Source organism: Schistocerca cancellata, chromosome 5 (genome assembly GCF_023864275.1).
Source record: "Schistocerca cancellata isolate TAMUIC-IGC-003103 chromosome 5, iqSchCanc2.1, whole genome shotgun sequence".
Taxonomy (NCBI): domain Eukaryota; kingdom Metazoa; phylum Arthropoda; class Insecta; order Orthoptera; family Acrididae; genus Schistocerca; species Schistocerca cancellata.
The window spans coordinates 375,333,120-375,351,981 of record NC_064630.1 but is presented as its reverse complement, the minus strand read 5'-3'; the positions used below and the strand labels follow the sequence as shown (position 1 = coordinate 375,351,981).

Genomic DNA, 18,862 nt, shown 5'->3' with positions numbered 1-18,862 from the left:
AAAAATCATACATAATTGGATGAGTAATCTGACAGTCATAAAGTATGGCAACAATGCAACATGCAGGAGACAGAAAGAGAATGAATCTTATTGGCTGCTAGTGGTTAATGGAAGGGATGTGCAGAACGGCTGAAAACTGGGCTGCCTTCCTACATGACACAGATCTTAGAAGGGGGACAGTGGCACTCTAGGAGACCAATTGAACACTACGCTGGGGGCTAAAATAAAATGTTGCAACTCATTGCTTGGATGTCGTTGTTGTTTCTGCTGTAGGGAAGGAGTGGAGGGAAGTGCTGCAACTGGCTAGGGTGCATTATTTTGTGTCCGCAAATAGTTTGTCCGTCATAACTTAGTCAGTGAAGCACTCAATATCTTGCTGTGAAGAACAGTTGAATTTATTAGTGAAAATTCTCTGGTGTTAGTAATCTGCAATAGGAAGAATTCTACTCGTGTGGCAAATTTGATAATCCCCCTCCTTAGTTCACTGGTAGCGATAACACTTTTTGTGCAGTGGACCGGGCAGCATCCACTCTGACACACCCCACACTAAAATGGCATTGTATGAAAGTATTGGCACCAAGCTATGAGCCACATGAGATTCATTATTTATTTATCTAGAAACATAATAATAAATTTTGTTGTTGTATATACAGGTGGATCACAATTAACAGCAGCATACAATAACATAGTCATACTGAAGTTAGTGGTTAATCATAATCCCACACTCATAACTATCTCACAAGTCAAATGTGACAATATTATGAGAAGGAAAGTTGTTAATCACTATATAGCGGAGGTGCTGAGTCGCAGATAGGCACAACAAAAAGACTCTCGCAATTAAAGCTTTTGGTCATTCGCCTTCATCAGCAATAGGCACACATATGTGCGCACACGCAAATGCAAATGCAACTCACAAACATGACTGCAGTCTCAGGCAGTGTATGCGAGCAGCAGCACCACTGTATGATGGGAGTGGCGACTGGGGGTGGGGGTAAGGAGGAGGCTGGGGTGGGGAGTGGGAGGGATAGTATGGTGGGGGTGGTGGACAGTGAAGTGCTGCAGGTTAGACGGAGGACAGGGGAGAGGTGGGGAAGGGGGGGGGAGTAGTGCAAAAGGAGAGAAATAAACAGACTAGGTGTGGTGGTGGAGTGACAGCTGTGTAGTGCTGGAATGGGAACAGGGAAGAGGCTTCTCATGATATTGTTACTTTCCATCCTGGATTTTCCATTATCTCACAAGTGGCTCACTTAGGGGCCCATGCACACTTTTTATGATCTAGAGGGGATGTGTATATTTCAGGGGAAATAGAAGATCCTTTTACTTGTTAGTACTAGTACCTATTTCTGCTGTAATCCATACTCTGTCACAATTGCAGTTGAGTATTTGTGTAGTGGTCCTTGTCCATGTTTATGTAGTTTTTGGTACCTTTTCTCAGTGGAGTTACTAATCGTACATATGTTTTTTAATTCATGAATTCTGTTAAATGAATACCTGTTGTAGTTTTTGAGTTGTTGGACTATTGAGTCAGCGGTAAATTCCCAACAATTCTCTTCTTATGAAGAATTTATTGCTGCTGCTACAGGAAGAAAATTAATACACTTACAATGAAAAAGCTCTATAGAATGATGCACCCCCTGGCATAAGTAACTATGCAGATCAGTCCTTACCTCCTATTCAAATACAGTAGCTGTCCATCAGTGTTTCTTATGGTACTTCAGATCTTTAAAATGTACTACTCCTTCTGGGAAGGTATTATATAGCTTTGAAGTTTTCAGTATTGCTGTGGTGAGTTGCAACCTTGTAAAAGTGTTGGCCTTGCTTTTCATACATATTTTCAACGGCAGCTTTTCTGTTTGATTCAAGCTACTACTGAAGAAAAAGTGGAAATTGGAGATGTAATGTAGCTTCTGATACAGTATAATAGTAATTGTGTATTTAAGCTTTAAATACACATTCCTTATTTATGTATTACAGTAACACCCATTATACTCAGTTTAACACTAAAGACAACTATTGTGAATTTATTTTTTGAGAAAAGTTAACAATACCCACTGCTACACTTTTCTAATTTGGTCATTTGCTGGAGATACATAAGCTCACTTAGTGAACCATGAGAGTTGGTGCCAAGTTTGACACAGGATTATCATTTGTGGGGGACCAGGATTCAGTTTTCAGTTCAGAGTCCAGGCATCGATTTGATTTTCCTGTTGTTTTCCTGAATTGAGTGGAATGAATACCAGGATGGTTCCTTCAGAAGGAACATGGCAGGGTGCCTTTTTCATCCATCACAAATCTGAACTGAGCCCCAAACACTAATCTTGTCTTTTATTTGACAAAAATTTATTCACTTTTAGTCTTGACAGCAAACACCACTTCTATGAGTGTACATGACAGCTACAGTTAATTACGAAATGAACTCTTAAGCGTGTCGGTGTAGGAGGCAACCACTTACGTCACAAGGAGTTGTGGTCTTTGACCAACTTGTGTGGGTGCTATTCTTCACAGTTGGAGTACTGTTTAAGGTGATCAGAGAGATTATCAATGGGATTAAAATCTGAGGTTAATATGACCCCCACATCTGCTGTACAGTTTTTACCATCATGCCAAGCAGTTGCAGTCTTAGCCCAGAGTTTGTGAGAACTGTTAATTTGGAAGACAGGGCTAGTATCAGTTGGACTCCATTAAGATTGAGTGACAAATCGCTCATGTCTAACAACTCTGTGTAGGTGTTAAGATTAGACACATCTCAATTAAAGAAAAAAATTTTCCATAGTTAAGACATTCACAGAAAATTGTAGAATTACTGACAGCTTTGTCCGTGCCTTGCATGTGTTACATCCAGAAATATATTCTGGGAACTGCTATAATTGCTACACTCAGTCCTCCACGTACTGTCAGAAATAGGATTTGTATGAACAGATAATGTGTTTCCAATTCTCGATGGTCTGCTGTTGCTGTCTATTTGTAAATTGTCTGCTTCTGGAATAGGAGGTTCTGTGCAACTCTGCTTCAGAGTTTTCATTTGGAAATGGGAAGATCAGCATTAAAGTCCTGTAACAATGTTTGTCTTGTAGCAGAGCAATTAGAACATAATATGAGAGACATGCCAATACAAATAATCTGTCATGATGTTCTTTTGGTTGTTATTGTTACCCGAATGCTTGTTTCACTGGTTCTCGGTTCTGGCAGACATCCCAATCTGTATGTAGGGCAATGTGTTAGGGTGCACTTGCAAAATCCACCAACTCGTACATAGGCCTTATTAAAAACTAAAACTGATGCTTTGTGACAGAAAAGTATTTTTATAGTAAGTGTGTGAATCGAGCACAAGCTTTGACCACCATCTTTTTTGCAGATTCATTTTTTTCTCATTTATAGTGGTTGCAGTTTTGGCTTATTGTTTACTGCTGTATGGCCTGGTGGCTGTTATATTTGAAGTTTGATTTCTTTTCTTTGTGCCATTTCTTTTCTTTGGTTCCATTACAAAAAAAATGGGGTCAATGCAATTTGGGTTTTGCAGTAAAAGGGAAACCTCCACATTTGGAAAACAAAGTGAAAATCATATAAATATCTCATTTACTGTGTATCATAAATTATTACACTGAAGTAGCTGTTCAATCAGTTACTTTCAACCTACTTCTAGAATTTGTTAAATTAACTTCAGTAAAGCAAAGTATAACATATCTTCATACAATGTGTGTGAGGCAAATATGAGGTGTGATCAGAAAGTATTGGATTTGTTTGTCTTAAAGAAGTTTTATTTATTCATCAAAATTCACTTGGTCCCATTCAGAGTAATCCCCCTCAGATATAATATACTTGTGCCAATACTTTTCCTTATATTGGAAGCACTTCTGGAACTCAGTTTTCGTTATAATGTTTGACTCCTTCAGCGATTCTGTTTTTATCTCTTCAGTGGGGGCAAAATGACGTCCTATCACAGTTCTCTTCATCCTCAGGAATATAAAAAAGTCGCAGGGAGCCATGTCTGGATAATACGGTGGCTGAGGCAATATAATGATTTTGTTTTTCATTAAAAATTCGTGAACAACCATTGATGTGTGAGGGGGAGCATTATCATGATGTGAATTCTGTGAGTCTTTTGCCGCAACCCTGGTAATTTTCTTTGGGTTTCTTCACACAAAAGGTGCATAATTTCCGGGTAGTATTCCTTATTGATTGTATGACAAATGGCAGGAACTCATGACACACTGCCCCATTATAATCAAAGAAAACTATGAGAAGAACCTTGACATGTGATCAGAATTGTTGAATTTTTTTTATCTTCACTCCTCAAGCAGTTTCCATTGGAATGACTAGGCCTTGGTTTCGAGGTCATACCTGTATACCCATGTTTTGTCATCTTTTACAACCTTCTTTGGAAGGTCTGGATCATTGTCAACTTCATTCAGCAATTCCTGAGCAATTTCTACATGACATTGTTTTCGGTCAAAATTCAGCAATTTCAGAACAAATGTGCATGCTGCATATTTCAAGCCCAACACATCTGTAAATTTGCTCGGCATGAGCCAAAGCATATGCCATCATCATCATCAGCAACATCTCTGTTAGTGATCCAGCAGTTTTCCAGAACAAGTTTTTTATTTCTTCTGCATTGTTGTGCTAGGGTGTCCATGGCAGTTGTCATCTTCAATGTCTTCTTGACTCTTTTTGAAATATTTACACCAATTGTAAACTCTTGTCTTTATCATAGTAGATTTTTGTAAATCCACAGTCAACATTTTGAATGTGGTGCTGCACTTTACTCCATTTTTCAAGCCAAGCTCTTGAAAACACATACAACATTTTCAACTGTCAAACTAAATACTCAAAACAGCTGAAAATGTAAACATACATTAGGAACATGTGTTGTTGTTGTTGTTGTCTTCAGTTCTGTGACTGGATTGATGCAGCTCTCCATTCTACTCTATCTTGTGCAAGCTTCTTCATCTCCCAGTACCTACTGCAACCTACATCCTTCTGAAAGGAGCATGTGTACCAACATTTGATTTTCACATCATACATGATGTGATTGAAAAGTAACAGGATTTTTTTTCTAATTTTGTGGGCTTTATATATCCAATTCTCAATTTTTTTATTTTATTTTTTTATTTAAGGAACATGTATACCAACATTAAAAAAATGAGAATTGGATATATAAAGCCCACAAAATTAAAAAAAATCCTGTTACTTTTCAATCACATCTTGTATGATGTGAAAATCAAATAATGTTTTAGAAGTCTTTATCCTTGGATAAAGTGTCTTCTTCCTCTTTTTTTTTTTTTTTTGGCCTGAAAACTTTTCGGCGATAATCCGATACAACTTAGAAGCACATACTGCTTCTGATAATCATTTTTTGTATATAATTTTCTTAGTCCTATGTGTGTGTGGCACCTCTTGAACTAGGTTTAGAGTGTTGATGACATCTTCATTTTCATGCCACTGGGAAAGTAGCCTCTGTCCCCCTCCCCACACCGCCTCCTCCCCTCCCCAAAATAAACAACTAAGTAAATAAATTTAAAGAAGTGCCATTATAAAAGCCACCATACCATAATATAGGTATGTGTGTTTTGCATGTACAGGCTGTTAAAATTACCATATAAAGACTGCACTAAGATGTTTTAACAAAGTCTGTGATCTGAAAGTTTTAAGCAGTATGGCTTTTATCAGTAGCCCTCAGAGAGGTCAGGTAACAGTATACAAATCAACCAAATTAGTGTAACAGTAAATGCTGGCCGTCGGGTCAGGTGTATTTCTTTGTTGAAAATGTGTAGTCACCCTGATTTATATTTATCTAGTTTACAGAACCTGCCTCAACAGAAAGGAAATAAAATGTTACGGAATTAATGATTTGGACTATGATATTTCATTTTGCAGAATGCTTCATCTATATAAGATAGTTTAGGTTGCATCTACCACACACTAAGTCGCAAAACATTTTCGTAACGATTAAGTGTACCGCAGCGAAATTTTTTACGGTAGCTTATAACACTGTAATAAAATTCAGTCATTAGCCATAAATGCAGAAATATAGAACAACATTAGTAGTACTGTTAGTCTATTTGGTAAATAACCTGTCAGTGTGAGTGATTATTATTTGATGAAACTGACATTTGTTAGTAAGTAATATCATGAGAAAAAACTCTTACTGATATCCAGTGTCAATTTTTAAATGTTGTGGTGATAAATCTGCTTGGGACTGAGCAAAATTGCATGATACTTGTCAGCTCTGTAACCTAGTAAAATGTTTCATGTTTGATTTTGTGTGTGTATTTATGTCACTAGTTACAGAATAAAATTTCCTTGTTTGCTTCACAGATTTAAAGTGAATGTTTTAAAATTGGATTTCAGAACATCTGTCTAGTATTTATATTTGAATGGCACCATACATGTTTAGTATTTCTGCTTTTTCTCTTTTTTGTATGCTACAATTCTTGAGCTATTTTAATGTGTTTCTTTAGACAGCTTGAGCCATTAAAATTTTGATGGGGTAGAGGTGGTGGGGAAGGTAGACAGGGGGTGATGTGGCCAGTGAGCACGGTAGTCAGTTACATGACTCCTCAATTTTAGTTTAATTAAGTTGTTACTTTATTCTAATTGTAAACAGTCTTTGAGTGATAATTATTACAAGACTATCAGAATGTGACTGCAACTGTGTTCACCTGGAAATTACCCTGTGGGATCTTCTGTTGCAGCTGTGTTCTTTGACAGAATATACTGTAATATATCTGAATAAAATAGATATTCATTGTAATTCTTTTGTTGGAGTTTGCTAAATTTTCTTGTGCAATGTGTTTTATGGTGGAAACCAGAATGAGGTTTAACTTAATAACTCTTTACCAAATTGTGGTTGCTTCACTTCCCTGTATTACAGGAAGACACCATGGCATTAAAAGACTTCCTAGAAGAGGCTGCCATCATGAAAGAGATGAAACATCCTAATTTGGTTCAGTTATTAGGTGAGTTTCTTAGGGATTATCAGATTTATGAAATTTATTTGTGTATATTTAATATTAAATGCTTGCCTCTTGTTGTCATTCCCTTCAATATTACAATTTATCCAATTTGCTATTTCAGGGAAACACAAGATTTTATATTGGCTCACCTTGTACTACACAAAACCAGTGACTCAAATTCTTCGTAAAATAGTGCATTCTGCATAAAATAGTGCATTTCATTCCCATCAAATGTAAAGTTCTCAAGACCTGTTTTAAATATTTCAACTTAGATCTTGTTACTACTGACAATTAATTATATGAGGACATGTTGAAAAGCAGTGCTCCGAATTTATTATTCTGTTCTCGTTATTAGTTGAGACATCACACGCTGTGCATATTAGTCGGTCATATTTCCCACTTAACTGACGCATGTTGCAATCCTCTATTGCTAAAGGGCTCTGAACTGTAGCATGTAATGAAGTGGTGTGTAATGCAACTATGTTGGTGCATGAGAAGGACCATGCTGTAATCAAGTTTCAAAATCAAAGAGTTTGTCCGCACATGGAGTGCCTTCTCGTTCAGCATGACAATAACAGACCAGACCAGAGCATTGCAACATCTGTAACAATTCGACACCTTGGATCACTGTCGTCGATCATCCTCCATACAGTCCCGACTTGGCCCCATCTGATTTTCATCTGTTTCCTAAACTTGACCACCACCCCAGAGCACATGGCTTTGATGTTGATGAGGTTGTGCAAGCAGAAGTGAAGTTTGCCACTGTCAACAAAATCAGACATTCTACAGTGACGGTATCAACATAGTGGTTGCTCGTTTGGAGAAATGTTCTTGTTGCCAATGTGACTCATGTTGAGAAATAAATGTGTAAACATGAAGATAAAGATGCAAGATGTTAATAAAGTTTATCTTACTTAAAAAGCTTCAAGAGTTTTCACACAAAAAATGCAGAGGTATTACTTTTTTTCAGCACACCCTCATGCATTCAGATTTCCTAAGCCAGGGTAAATGAGTTTCGATGATATGCTACCTTTGTGCATCATTGATGAAGGAGTTTTTAAAGCCGTTAATTTCATCAGTCGTTTCAGTACTGTACAGCTGTTGGTGAATGGTACAGAGAACAAGTGCTTGTGTGCAAACCGTACTTTTAAATGAAGGAAATGATCACATATCAAGTCTAGGTTTATTTTTAGTTGATAATTTATTTCTTATAATGGATTTGTTTCATCTTGACACATCATAATACTGATTCCTTTCTTGGGGGACATACAGTAACGTTAGTAGAAGTCGTCTCGTATCTGTTTGAAAACTTGATAGAGGTACCAGTGAGCTATAATAAAATAAGTGGTAAATTATTTAATCATTTTTGTTTATTGAGTCCACTTGGCATTAATAGTATAAGATAGAATGTGATGGAGAACAAGTAGCAATTACAAAGGTGTATATATACAGTTCATCTAAACAGTTGTGAGATTTGTTTTATTCGTGGTGTGTACATAACATCAGCATAGTAACTATGGTGACAGCTTGAACTAACAACTGTAAACAACACAATGTGCATTCAGCTAGTCATTTGTGAGCAGGCAGTGTTAAGTAGTGGATGTTCAACCACAGTCTGTCAACATTGTTGTGTCACACATAGCAGTGGACCAACATCCCTAAATCAGATGTTCAGGGCATTCTCCAGAACAGTTTGAAGAATAGAAGAGAGTATGGAAAGTTTGTCCTACATACCTTGACTCACAAACAAAAATTACAAACGTGTATGTATGCTGTAACTTGATTGAAATAAAAAACGCAGACAATTTTTTTCTGTGAAAAAATGGTCACAGGTGACGAGACTTAGTGTTACCAATATGATCTAACCACAGAAAGACAAAAAATGCAGAAATTCACATCATGGCTTAAAGCTCTAACAATGTAATAGACATTAGAGCCATTGCGACTCATGAGTTGAACAGCATTCCAAAGAAGGACTTTCCTGACAGTTTCACATGGTCAATTGAAAAACTGTACTGAAGTGGTGATGGGGGGGACTACTTAGAACACTTGCAGTGTTAAAACCACCATCTTAACTTTTATCTGTTTTTTACCACCCCAATCTCAAAACTTTTAACTGACAGGATATGGTACATAAATAAGAAAAGCAGAGCAGTAATCAATCTCAAGGGGAATTTGAATACTGGTGCATTAATAGACATGATTTTATGTGAAGTGGTGCACAAAGCACAGCTAGAAGAGAAACATTAACTGCCAGAAAAACATTGAGTAATGTGTGCAAGCAGCTGGAGACCAGACATAGAATTTCTCAATTTCTAGGTGATTCACAGATACACGTTTATGCCTAACAGACTCCTTCATCACAGCCTAACACCATACAGAAGTGAACACTAGGCTGATTTTCTCTGCCAATAGTTAGTAGTAATTTATCAGTTATTATTATCTTACCATATTTAAACAGAGTTTTGTTTGTGACTTCTGAAATTTTGTTTCACATTTGATACACATTTTTCTTTTTTTACTGAAACGTGATGTCAGGATTGTTTTTACTCCATTTTCCAGTTGTGATGTGAACTCATCATCTTGCACATTGCTTATTTATGGTGTTATTAAATATTTTATGATGAACTGTGTTAGAGACCTTAGGAACATAAGAATTTCAGTCATTTTGTTTCCCTTGCTGAGTACTTCAATACAGAAAGAGCAAGAGGAAGGGAGAATGAAGGGAAGGCAGAAAGAAAAGAAAGTAAATGCTAACCCATTTTGCCAGCGTATACCTTTTGTCATTCAGTAGTTTTCTCGTGGAGGAGGAGAAATCCTGTTGGTCAAAGATCTCATTCACTGTGGTTCGTTGAGCACATTATTCAGTGTAACAACAAAATCAATCAATCATTGATGAAATAATTTAATTGAATAGATAAAAAATTACTCGCAAAGCAGCGGCAGAACACACACATAAAAGACAGTTATAACTGGCAATCTTTCGGAGCCAGTGGCTCCTTCTTCAGGCAGGAGGATTGTCATTAAATGTTACAGACTACTGAAAACACCTTTATGTGGAGATAACACAAGCATATCTATGGAACACATCATAAAAGACAGAAGCTTATTACATCCAGTATTGTGTGCACTATTGGTTTATTACTCTCTCAATTTGAGAAATTCAGTGTTCATGATTTTCAGACTTTGGGATCCCATCAAATTTTATGTATAATAAGTAAATAGGTATGAAGTGCATAAGAAAGTAATGGTTCATAGTTTTTAAACACTTGAGTTCATGCTAAATATTGGTTGTTCCTGCTCCCCAAATTAATATACTGCAGTTTTCAAAATAGGTGAGGAAACGAAATTTTCCCATCAGATCATATTAATCTTAAATGAACAAACATGTCACATAATATATTTTGAAGAGGAAAGATTGACGAATAAGGAGAGTGCGATAAGGGGAAAATTTGAATAAGATTCCTGTGTTACTTGCATGCTGTGGTGATCTTAATAATGCTTGGCACAGAAAGATAGGTGAAAATATAAATTTGTGTCAGCAAAATTGAAATTCTAGATGAATATATATACTAGCAAGCCAAGTGTATCAGTGTCGTTATTGCTATAAAAATGCAGAAGTCATAAGAAGATGAGAGTCAAAATCCCGAGATAATTGTCCTGAATGTTAGTTCTCTGAGTATGCTTAAACAAAACAAAAAAAACAAAAAAGATGAAAATTTGTCAGATATAGACAGGAAGATGCAGACATTTGGAATAACTCTTCAGGTAGAAACTATTACGACATTGCATTAAATATCTTTTCCAGAAATTATTATTGGCAGTTAGTCTGACAACCCATTCAGAAAAGAATATCTTAGATGTAATTGCAACAAAAAAGCCCGAGTTCTTTGATTCAGTAAATGTAGAGATAGAAATCCCAAAGCTAGTACATTATCATTGTTCACTTGTGCTGAATGGAAATGTAAGAAAATAATGGACGATTTCTGTAAGTGACTCAAAAATATAAATACAAAAAGTTGCTGTTGCTATCGGCCCCTGAAATTGATTGTAACCATCAAATATGTTGTAATAATAATATGGAAAGGATAAATTGCTATTCACCATGTTGCTAATCACCACATTGAATTGCAGACAGCTGCAATGAAAAAGAGAAGGTAGTCAAAACTGTGGCATCTCTCATCATGCTGTAAAAGGAGAAATATGCTCCCTGCTATCTCTCCACCCCTCACACAGTGTCTGCCGCCCATGCAATCTATGCAATATCCTTGTCCATCCTTACTGCACTCCTGTTGCCATCCCCTTGCCTTGTGGCTAATACCCCTGCAGTAGACCTAGATGCAAGATCTGTCCCATTCTCCCACTATCACCTAATCCATTCCTGTCACAGGTATCTCCTACTCCATAAAGGCAGTGCAACCTGTGAAAACAACCAGACTTAGCAGCAAGCACTGTGTCACAATCTGTGTGGCCATGACAAACTAACAAGCCCTCTGTTTGATTAATGACCAGCACCGAGCTGTAACGAGGAGACAGCAGGACCATCCAGCTGCTTAACATGCTGGCCACTACAATGTGCGTACTTTAATGACTGCTTGACAATGTGTCCCACCTGGATTCTTCCCATCAGTGCCAACTTTGAAACTTCCTGGCGGATTAAAGTAGTGTGCTGAACCAAGACTTGAACTGGAGACATTTGCCGTATGCGGGCAAGCGCTCTAGAACTGTGGAGCACTTGCCCGTGAAAGGTGAAGGTGTCAATTTAGGGTCTCAGTCCAAGACACAGTTTTAATCAGCCAGGAAGTTTCACATCAGTGCACACTCTGCTGAAGAGTGAAAATTTCATTCTGAAATACCAGCTTTTCTGAACTGTGCAGGTGGAAACTCTACCTGATACATTGTTCCAGTAACATCTCTGGCTTCAATCTTTGCTAGTCTCTGTCCTCTACCAGCCTGTCCCCAACCCTGCTCCTATTCCAATAGCTCACATTCATCTATCCCACCGATGCACCTACATAACACTTCCCTTGCTGCACTTACCTCCTCTCTTTCCTCCTCCCCCCTCCTGTATAACCTCCCAATGCCGCATGTAGGAACCTTATCTTGTCCCCACTCCCTCCCCCCCCCATGTCCTTGCACCCTCCCACAAGCAACATTAGCATATTTCCCCACCCTTACCCTGCAACACCTCCCTGTCCCCATGCCACACTTTTTCTTTCTCCAACTACCCACACCCCAGATTGCTGCTCATCTCAGACACAGTTTGGCCTTAGTGCCAGAGATGGCAGTGATTGTGTGTGTGTGTGTGTGTGTGTGTGTGTGTGTGTGTGTGTTTTTGTGGTGGTGGGAGGTCTCTCTTTCTTTCTTGGTGGGCTTCTTTTTCTCGGGGGGAGGGGGGGCTTTGGGCTTTTTTAATATTTTTAGCATTCTTTTTCTTCTTTTTCATTGTGTCTCTCTGTGACTCAGTGCCTTCTCTATGCAGTCACTAGCAGTTTATCCTTTCCACAGTACTGTTATTCCATCCCGGACTTTCCATTGTTCATATATGGTGTGTAATCTAAGCAAAGTGGTAAAGAAATCTATCATTGGTTCATTCGTTTGATGTTGAAAATTGACAGGCATCAGTCAGTACCAAATTGACAGTGATAAAAATAACAGTTCTCTTTCACCTTCTTTTTGCTGCAGAGCTGCAAAAGAATTTATAATTATTAGACTCGGGCAAAACAATAGTTTTAAATAGCTGAGAGTGACAATGGCAAAGTTGTCTTTCCTCCCTGTTTTTAAGTTGTCATATTGGTCTCCTTTAAGTTATCTCCATTCATTTCTTGTATTTTTATTGAAACTGTTATTTTGTAACTTTAGTTCTTTTTCATACCATGATGATATTTAAAAATATTCTTGTTTGTTTTTGACAGGTGTTTGTACCCGTGAACCTCCATTTTATATAATAACAGAGTTCATGAGCAAGGGTAATTTACTGGACTATCTGCGCACTGGAAGTAAGGAGCATATAACAGCTGTTGTTTTGATGTATATGGCCACCCAGATTGCTAGTGGTATGAGCTATCTTGAAAGCCGCAGCTTTATACACAGGTGAGTTTTTATGATCTACAGGACTTTTTTTTAGGAAAAGTCAAGAATTTGAAGTAAATAAAGATGAGGGAATATTCTGCTCTCTATGACAGCTTTGCATGAATTGTTTTAGCTGTGTGTGTGTGTGTGTGTGTGTGTGTGTGTGTGTGTGTTTGTTTGTTTTCTTTGAGGAAAATACATAAACTCTAAATACATCAGATTAGATTAGATTCACTTTAATTCCAATTGATCCTTATTGAGGAGGTCCTCCAGGATGTAGAACATGTCATAAAAACAACAATACATGATAAATATTTACAACTCAAACAAATAAACTAATGTACCATTCCACAGGTCTCAAGTGGAACGATCTTCATTTTTTAATGAACACTATGCGAAAGGATCATTTTACAAATACTAATGCACTGAATTTAAAATAAAAAAGTTTATTTATTTATAAGGTAATAAACATGTAATACAAATACTATAATACTTATTTACAATGAACACATTACTGCACTGAAATGGTGCAGAAGTTAGATTGTACTTAAAAACACTCACACAGCTAAAACTGAGAAATTAATGAATGGAGTAGAAGGAGTTGGCCACCAATAAATCCTTTAGGCTTCTCTTAAACACTGAATTTAATTGGTTGTTAAGCTTTTTATGCCTGCTGGCAAGTTATTGAAAATGAGTGTTCCTGAATAATGCACAGCTTTTTGTACAAGACTAAGGGACTCTAAATCCTTGTGAAGATTATTCTTATTTCTAGTATTGATTCCATGAATTGAGCTGTTGGTTTGAAATTGTGATATATTTTTAATGACAAATTTCATTAAAGAATAAATATATTGAGAAGCAGTAGTTAGTATTCCTAGTTTCCTAAACAGGCTTTTTGCAGGAAGTTCTTGAGTTCACACCACATATAACTCTTACTGCACATTTTTGTGCCCAGAAAACTTTAGCTTGGCTTGATGAATTACCCCAAAAAATTATCTCATATGATATTATGGAATGAAAGTAAGCATAGTATGCCAGCTTTTTCATTTTTATATCCCCTATGTCTGACACAATTCGCATTGCAAATAGAGATTTGTTAAGACACTTCAGCAGATGTGTGGTGTGCTTTTCCCAGTTGAATTTATTATCAAGCTGTAATCCCAGGAATTTAACACTGTCCACTTATTCTATCTGCTTGTCATCGTATGTTAGGCACGTACTCGTGGGACACCCCAGACAAGTTCTGAACTGCATGTAGTGTGTTTTTTCAAAGTTTAGTGACAAAGAATTGGCTAGAAACCAGTGATTAATGTCCACAAATATTTTATTAGCTGATCTTTCTAAGACTACACTTGATTTGCTATTTATTGCAATGTTTGTATCATCGGCAAACAAAACGAACTTGGCGTCTGGTAATGTTACTGATGAAAGGTCATTGATAAACGCAAGAAAAAGTAAGGGCCCTAAAATGGAACTTTGTGGGACCCCACATGTAATTAGTTACCAGTTGGATGATGCCTGATAGCTTGATACATGTCTCTTTCCTAATAACACCCTTGCCAAATCAGCCAATGTGGAATGCAGGAATGAATACAAAAAAGCCATCCTGCAAGCCAAAAAAACTAAAATGCCAACAGCATAAGTAATTCCACCAATAAATGCAAAACCGCTTGGAAAGTAATTAACAGTGCTGCCACAAATACTAAAAAAAGACAAAATTAATATCCCACCTCAAACACTCTGAGTTTTTTTTTATTAATTCAGTGAAAGAAATAGGAGACACAATTATCAAACCAGACATTAGTTGATCAGAGTTACTCTCCCAAAATTGGGGTAGACAGTCACTAAATACAAGCATGCTAACCTTCTCCGAAGCATCACCTAGATTTGTACAAGGAGTCATAAAACAACTGAAATTATCTGATAGCTTATATATGTATGGCATATCGTGCAACCTGCTAAAAAAAAGTGTGTGATTGCATTCTGTACCCTTTAACCCATTGCATAAACAAGTGCTTACTTGAGGGATATTTTTCTGATGAGTTAAAACTGTCTAGGATCATCCCAGTATACAAAAAAGGAGATAAAGACTCTCCATCTAGTTGCAGGCCTATTTCAGTAGTACCCGCATTCTCCAAGGTAACAGAATGCATCATGTACCAACAATTATCATCTCACTTTGAGAATCTAGGAATAATTAATGCTACACAATATGGTTTAGGAAGAATCTATCGACCATTGATGCAATCAACACGGTAGTCAGTTACATCCTCAAAGTTTTTGAGAAAAAAGGCTTTGCTCAGGTCTCATTCAGTGATCTAAGCAAGGACTTCGACTGTGTCGAGCACACATCACTACTAGAGAAACTACAATTCTAAGGCATCAAAGGAAGCAGTCTCAGACTATTAAAAGCTTATCTCGACAACCGTAAACAGGTAGTTTGTGTTGGTAAGGAAGTGTCAAACATAGAAAATGTTAAAGTAGGTGTGCTTCAGGGGTCTGTACTGGGCCCCTTCCTGTTTCTGATAATGATCAATGACCTCCCCTCATTTATTAGATCCACCACTGTATTGTATGCAGATGATACAACTTTTCTTCATAGCAGTAACAATCTTAATGATCTTAAAACCTGTGCTGGGGCCAACATGTAAACTATATTAGTAGTAAGCTATCTAGAGTAATTTATTTATTAAGACAACTCAGAAATTGTGTACCTCAAACATACATCAGATCATCTTATTTTGCGTTTTTCCAAAGTATAATATCCTATGGCATTATCTTGTGGGGTAACTGTAGTCGTATACATGACATCGTACTATTGCAGAAGAAAGCCATTAGGATAATTACACATTCTTCACATAAGGCTCACAGCAAACCCTTATTTACTAAACAAAATAATTATGACAGTAATAAACCTCTATATACAGGGTGTTACAAAAAGGTACAGCCAAACTTTCAGGAAACATTCCTTACACACAAAGAAAGAAAATATCTTATGTGGACATGTGTCCGGAAACGCTTACTTTCCATGTTACAGCTCATTTTATTACTTCTCTTCAAATCACATTAATCATGGAATGGAAACACACAGCAACAGAACGTACCAGCGTGACTTCAAACACTTTGTTACAGGAAATGTTCAAAATGTCCTTCGTTAACGAGGATACATGCATCCACCATCCGTCGCAGGGAATCCCTGATGCGCTGATGCAGCCCTGGAGAATGGCGTATTGTATCACAGCCGTCCACAATACGAGCACGAAGAGTCTCTACATTTGGTACCGGGGTTGCGTAGAAAAGAGCTTTCAAATGTCCCCATAAATGAAAGTCAAGAGGGTTGAGGTCAGGAGAGCGTGGAGGCCATGGAATTGGTCCGCCTCTACCAATCCATCGGTCACCACATCTGTTGTTGAGAATCGTACGAACACTTTGACTGAAATGTGCAGGAGCTCCATCGTGCATGAACCCAATGTTGTGTCGTACTTGTAAAGGCACATGTTCTAGCAGCACAGGTAGAGTATCCCGTATGAAATCATGATAACGTGCTCCATTGAGCGTAGGTGGAAGAACATGGGGCCCAATCAAGACATCACCAACAATGCCTGCCCAAACGTTCACAGAAATTCTGTGTTGATGACGTGATTGCACAATTGCGTGCGGATTCTCGTCAGCCCACACATGTTGATTGTGAACATTTACAATCTGATCACGTTGGAATGAAGCCTCATCCGTAAAGAGAACATTTGCACTGAAATGAGGATTGACACATTGTAGGATGAACCATTCGCAGAAGTGTACCCGTGGAGGCCAATCAGCTGCTGATAGCAGGGGGATGGATCTGATGTCAACAATTACTGTCCAATCTCCCTTCTAACAGCTTTATCCAAAATTTTTGAGAAAGTAATGTATTCAAGAGTAGCTTCACATATCTGTAACAATGAAGTACTAACAAAATGTCAGTTTGGTTTCCAGAAAGGTTTTTCAACAGAAAATGCCATATATGCTTTCACCAATCAAATTTCGAATGATCTGAGTAACCGAACACCACCCATTGGGATTTTCTGTGATCTCTCAAAGGCTTTTGATTGTGTAAATCATGAAATTCTGCTAGACAAGCTCAAGTATTGTGGCATGAGTGGGACAGTGCACAAATGGTTTAATTCGTACCTAACTGGAAGAGTGCAGAAAGTTGAAATAAGTAGTTCTCATAATATGCAAAGATCAGCACATTCCTCAAACTGGGGAATTATCAAGAATGGGGTTCCACAAGGGTCAGTCTTGGGCCCTTTGTTGTTCTTAATATATATTAATGACTTGCCATTCTATATTCATGAAGAGGCAAAGTTAGTTCTCTTTGCTGATGATACAAGTATAGTAATCACACCTGACAAACAAGAATTAACTGATGAAATTGTCAATACTGTCTTTCAGAAAATTACTAAGTGGTTCCTTGTAAACGGACTCTCACTGAATTTTGATAAGACACAGTACATACAGTTCCGTACAGTGAATGGTATGACGCCATTAATAAATATAGACCTTAATCAGTAGCATATAGCTAAGGTAGAATATTCCAAATTTTTAGGTGTGTCCATTGATGAGAGATTAAATTGGAAGAAACACATTGATGATCTGCTGAAACGTTTGAGTTCAGCTACTTATGCAATAAGGGTCATTGCAAATTTTGGTGATAAACATCTTAGTAAATTAGCTTACTACGCCTATTTTCACTCGTTGCTTTCATATGGCATCATATTTTGGGGTAATTCATCACTGAGGAATAAAGTATTTATTGCACAAAAGCGTGTAATCAGAATAATAGCTGGAGTCAACCCAAGATCATCCTGCAGACATTTATTTAAGGATCTCGCAGTAGCTTCTCAGTATATATACTCTCTTATGAAATTTGTTATTAACAACCAAACCCAATTCAAAAGTAATAGCAGTGTGCATAACTACAATACTAGGAGAAAGGATGATCTTCACTATTCAAGATTAAATCTAACTTTGGCACAGAAAGGGGTGAATTATACTGGCACTAAAGTCTTTGTTCACTTACCAAATAGTATCAAAAGTCTGACAGATAACCAATAAGTATTTAAGAAGAAATTAAAAGAATTTCTGAATGACAACTCCTTCTACTCCATAGAGGAATTTTTAGATATAAATTAAAAAAAATAAAAATAAAAATAAAAATAAAAAAATAAAAATACACAAAAAAATGAAAAAGTTGTTATATTAACTTAAGTATGTTGTTAAATTAACTTAATTATGTCATGTATTGGAAAATTTGACTCGTTCCACATCATTACGAAATATCGTATTCATGATCCATGGAACTAGTATTAATCTAATCTAATCTAATGATAGTACCTGCACACGCTGTACATGGTATGGAAACAACTGGTTCTCCCGTAGCACTCTCCATACAGTGACGTGGTCTACGTTACCTTGTACAGCAGCAACTTCTCTGACGCTGACATTAGGGTTATCATCAACTGCACGAAGAATTGCCTCGTCCATTGCAGGTGTCCTCGTCGTTCTAGGTCTTCCCCATTCACGAGTCGTAGGCTGGAATGTTCCGTGCTCCCTAAGACGCCGATCAATTACGAACGTCTTCCTGTCGGGACACCTTCATTCTGGAAATCTGTCTCGATACAAACGTACCGCGCCACGGGTATTGCCCCGTGCTAATCCATTAATCAAATGGGCATCTGCCAACTCCGCATTTGTAAACATTGCACTGACTGCAAAACCACGTTCGTGATGAACACTAGCCTGTTGATGCTACGTACTGATGTGCCTGATGCTACTACTGTAGAGCAATGATTCGC

The 18,862-nt window shown here is 37.4% G+C and overlaps 1 protein-coding gene across 3 annotated transcripts in view; it reads left to right on the top strand.

The window, feature by feature from the left end:
* The window catches only part of LOC126188992 (tyrosine-protein kinase Abl), a 469,368-nt gene that overhangs the window by 331,715 nt on the left and 118,791 nt on the right, over window positions 1-18,862 (top strand). For all 3 annotated transcript variants that reach the window (XM_049930790.1, XM_049930788.1, XM_049930789.1), the window contains exons 6-7: window positions 6,875-6,959; window positions 12,872-13,049. In XM_049930790.1, the coding sequence (XP_049786747.1) occupies window positions 6,875-6,959; window positions 12,872-13,049 (263 nt within the window). The remainder of the gene's footprint in view (window positions 1-6,874; window positions 6,960-12,871; window positions 13,050-18,862) is intronic.